General features: G+C 45.5%; 1 protein-coding gene across 1 annotated transcript; it reads left to right on the plus strand.

Moving 5' to 3' along the window:
- Positions 1-739: 739 nt before the first annotated feature.
- Positions 740-3,675, plus strand: nad4 (NADH dehydrogenase subunit 4). Its single transcript has 2 exons — positions 740-1,200; positions 2,649-3,675. Exons 1-2 carry the CDS (start codon positions 740-742, stop codon positions 3,673-3,675), a joined length of 1,488 nt encoding a protein of 495 aa, YP_009642404.1.
- Positions 3,676-5,000: the final 1,325 nt, after the last annotated feature.

A 5,000-nucleotide genomic window follows, 5' to 3' on the forward strand; every position in this document is an offset into this window, starting at 1 on the left:
TCTAGTCTCGTTTGGTTTCGAGAGCCTCCCCCTCCCCGTCCCTTACTCGTCTTTTGCGTCATCCTTTCATTTTTTTCCGTATGCCGGGGAAAATGCCTCACCTTTCTACATGAATTATTAGAAGAATTTCCGTCTCTATAAAACAGAAGGAAAAGCCCGGGTGGAAGCACAAACTAAAGGAGAGAGGAAAAGTCGAAAGGGGGGAAGAAGTCTAGTGCTAGTTCTTACTGAAACTTCTTGATTTTATCTAACTTTCATTTTTGAGTGGTTTCTTTGTTCTCTTATTTGGATTGAAAGAAAGAAAAAACTTCCCTTTCTTTCTCTTCTTTTTTTTCCTTCGACGAATTGAAGCTATGACCAATGGCCCCCTAGCTGAATAGGCGTAAGAAAGCTACCTGAAAAAAGGCAAGGTGCACCTTGGATTGAACTCGACGAATTGCGTTTTGCCAGATATATTTTTTTAGAAAGATTCCCATTAAAAAATAGAAAGAATCAAAATAGAAACTAAATACTAAATCAAGGCGCATACGCGGGAAGGGGGCCTTACTACTTCTTCATTCAGGGGGGGGGAGACTAGCCTCATGACTTCCCACTGGGCGAGAGGTGCACCTAACCCACCTACCCACTCATCAATCACGGTGTTCAGCTGACTTGCACTGGTAGACCCCTATTGTATTGGAATTAGGCGCCCATCTTTTGACTGTTGTCAACTAATCTCTTCAATGTTAGATTCTACTCTATGTTAGAACATTTCTGTGAATGCTATTCTGATCTAAGTGGTCTTATTCTGTGTCCCGTGCTAGGAAGCATTACTCCTCTTTTCATTCCAAATTCAAGAATACGACCGATACGATTGATTGGTCTGTGCGCCTCTCTTATTACTTTTTTGTATTCCCCTGTTCTTCGGATACAATTCGATCCTTCTACGGCCAAATCTCAATTTGTGGAAAGCCTTCGATGGCTTCCTTATGAAAACATCCATTTTTATTTGGGTATAGACGGTATCTCTTTATTCTTCGTGATATTGACCACATTTCTGATCCCTATTTGCATTTTAGTGGGTTGGTCTGGTATGAGAAGTTATGGGAAAGAGTATATTACAGCATCTCTAATTCGTGAATTTCTAATGATCGCCGTGTTCCGCATGCTGGATCCTCTACTATTCTATGTTCTTCCCGAAAGCGTGCTAATCCCTATGTTGTGCGGAGCTGAGCATCTTATATTCGCTGGGATCAAGCTTTTCCTCTGCAGGGGCCTTGTGCAGTAAACCCCCTACGGGCGGTCGTCCGTCGTCGTAAAGTAGTCCCCGCGAAGCTTTCGGGAAGAGGGGTAGTCTTGTGTGTAAGCATAGCATTTCTGGTCGAACCCGCCCAACCCAACTAAGAAGAACCGAACCTGACAAACACATCTTTTTCCTTTGGGGAGGGTACTCCGAGTAGTGGGTACCTCGTAGGACCTCGACCCGCCTACTCGGGTCTTGTATGGATATGCAGGAAGGGGTGCTCCTAGGTGTGTGTAGGGGTTGTGTTTGTTCGCGAGAATGGATTCCTCGTCAAGTCAGTTTGGGGGGTGTGGACACACTTGCGCGAATTCGGGTAACGGCTACAAGGGAGAAAGAAAAAGGAAACTGTACCCGACCAGGGATGGACGTAAACTCGTAAGCTACCGAGGGTAGGGATAATCGTCCAGGTCTTATTGTGAAAGAAAAAAGCCGCCCCGCCACAGCAGGCGGGTTGCTTCCTCTGTCGTCGCCGGGGAGCTCTTGGCGAGGAGACCTTAGGATAAGTTGCTAAAACAAACGGGGGGGGGAGGATCGACCCGTTCAGTAGAATTCCGAAGAAAGACTGTTGGCAGCAGGTGGAGACATTTCTTTTGCCCCTTCAAAAAAGAAAAAAAAAAAAAAAAAAAGAAATGCGGGCAGGGTGGAGCTCGGCAGAGGGTTCGAGAATAGGGTAGGGTCCAGTTCTTAAGATTCAGATAATAAAAAAGTTCCAAACCTTTATGCATGCACCTCCGTACAAGTGCTGCGTACAAGTTCCGGCCAGGATGATCGGGAAAGATCAAACCAATTTGAACCGCTCACATCACAGTAGTAGTAGCGTAAAGGCCGTAAGCCGGGGGGCGGCCATAACATAAAGCTATTACTTTCACACCTCTCTCTCTTTATCTATAGATATCTAAAAAGAGAGAGATCCGCTGCGTGAGCAACCCGACTGTGCGTTACATGTGCTCTACAGGCTGCACTCCTTCTTTCTTCCCCCTTTTTTCTTTTGATTTGGAAGACGGGCGTTGCGTTTGGTTCGAAAGGCATGGTTTTCAGTATGTCTCCAGATAGGCCCCCCACTAGTCCGGCTAGCTAGTGAGTGGTTCTTTCGGGCGGGAAGCAGGCCGGGCCCTACGGGCGGGCATCCCCCGCAACGCAAGCAGCATTGTTCGCCACCACCCGAGAAGCAAAAGATTCTAGAGTCCAGGCTGAAAATACATGCATAGATAGTGGTCTAATGACAAGGCCGACGACGGAAGCTCGGGACGGAGCCGTATGATGCGGAAGTCTCACGTACGGTTCCCCGAGAAGGGAGTGGCTACCTACTGGAGCTTCGACCAATCACCACCGGTCAATTCCGCTTTGGGGCCACCCCTTACTCTACCATTATTATAGGGGTATGGGGTTCGAGACAAAGAAAGATCAAGGCAGCATATCAGCTTTTCCTTTATACTTTACTTGGATCTGTTTTTATGCTATTAGCTATTCTGTTGATTCTTTTCCAAACAGGAACCACCGATTTACAAATTTTATTAACCACAGAATTTAGTGAGCGGCGCCAAATCTTTCTATGGATTGCTTTTTTCGCCTCTTTCGCCGTCAAAGTGCCTATGGTACCAGTTCATATTTGGTTACCCGAAGCTCATGTAGAGGCACCTACGGCAGGATCCGTCATCTTGGCGGGAATTCTTTTAAAATTGGGAACCTACGGCTTTTTAAGATTTTCAATACCCATGTTTCCTGAAGCGACACTTTGTTTCACTCCTTTCATTTATACTTTAAGCGCGATTGCTATAATATATACTTCCTTGACCACTTTAAGACAGATCGATCTTAAGAAGATCATTGCTTACTCCTCAGTAGCTCATATGAATCTGGTGACTATTGGTATGTTTAGTCTGAACATACAGGGAATTGGAGGTAGCATTCTACTGATGTTAAGTCATGGACTGGTTTCTTCAGCCCTTTTTCTATGTGTTGGTGTTCTATATGACCGACATAAGACTCGACTTGTTAGATATTACGGAGGTTTAGTGAGCACCATGCCGAATTTCTCTACCATTTTCTTCTTTTTCACTTTGGCCAATATGAGTTTACCTGGTACTAGCAGCTTTATCGGGGAATTTCTCATCTTAGTAGGAGCTTTCCAAAGAAATAGCTTAGTAGCCACATTAGCAGCGCTTGGGATGATTTTAGGCGCGGCGTATTCCCTTTGGCTATATAATCGTGTGGTTTCTGGGAATTTAAAACCGGATTTCCTCCATAAATTCTCCGATCTAAATGGTAGAGAAGTTTTCATATTTATACCTTTTCTTGTTGGAGTTGTTTGGATGGGTGTTTACCCCAAAGTGTTCCCGGACTGCATGCATACATCCGTAAGTAACTTAGTGCAACATGGAAAATTTCATTGAGAGGAATCAGCAAAGAAAAGAAAAAGGGTCAACATCTTAATGTGTATTTGAGAGATTGTCCTCGGGCTGAAGAGTGCCCACATCTAAATAAAGTATGAAAAAAATTATAAAAATAAGCGAGAACTTCTTTTTCATTTTGGCAAAAAAAAGAAAGCTCAATCTAGGAATTTTTTTTGGGGGGGTGGTCCACCGACAGGGACAACTGCCAGCAATTGAAAGAAAGTTGCGAACAGACAAAATGAGGATGTTTGACACCTCGATTGTCCCGAAGCCCTCTCATGCGAATTAAATCAACTTAGTCAATGTTTTGCCCGGTTTTACTGAAGGCAAAAAGAGCCTTAAATTGTCCGGCACCTTCGCGCGCATATGTACATTCCGTCGTTAAAGTGCTCCTACCTTTCCTTTTCAAGGAGAAGCGGTTGAGAGCAATCGAGAAGAGCTACTCGACTCAAAGACGAGAGGAAGCGAGTGAAAAGGAAGGATAGGGGGAGGAAGATGACTATCTAAAGCCGATAGTCCAGTAGGTCCTTGTAAGGCGAGTGGAAGGAAGTGACTCGACCGATAGGTTGAGGAAGTCGGGCAGGTCTGGAGGTAGTGCCTCCTAAGAGAGATGATAACTGCACCATTCAAGATCAATGCTTGCATCCGGAGATAGATGGGCGAAAGATGGACGAAAGCCCTTTCAAGTGGAACTGATTCTTATCTGGTTGTTCAAAGCCTGCCTACTTTTGATGACATGAGATTCAAGACCCCCTTAAATAAAGTAAAGGCAGCTGATCCCGATTTCCTTGATCCTTCATCTGGCTGGGCTGTCGATAGAGTAAGCTGGATGTGCTAGTCGATCTTGTAACCCACGAAAGCTCAAGAAAGAGAATGTCCTCTCAAGGCCGGTCTTTCAACCGCCTCCTTTAAAAATCACCTGGCATTCCTCTAGTTAATCTGCCGCGGGGTAGGGAGGTCCCTCTCTAGTTCATAACCTTTCTTCCAAAGCCTCCCCCGATTCTACTTTTGGCAGGCCATGGCGCGGATAAAAGCTTATGGGTTTTCTCCTGCTTATTCATTAGGGCGAGTGGATGTCAAGGGAGGGGATCATAGTCTTTCAACTCATCTGGAATATCACGGAGCAGCTTCGTGCCCCTGTTCCGGTCCCCGATGCAGCCCCGTCATCAGTAGCTAAAACCAAGGTCGGCCCTCCCCCATAAGGCCCCGGAAGTTGTATCTTATCGAGTGGACTTATCAGCATCACGCTTCAAAAAAAGTGTCCAACTCTGCGCGTGACTCGCATTGGCAACTTTATCCCACCCTACATCAGCCGGTGTGTGTGA

This window comes from Lactuca saligna, mitochondrion (assembly GCF_052625555.1).
Source record: "Lactuca saligna strain CGN5271 mitochondrion, complete genome".
Taxonomy (NCBI): domain Eukaryota; kingdom Viridiplantae; phylum Streptophyta; class Magnoliopsida; order Asterales; family Asteraceae; genus Lactuca; species Lactuca saligna.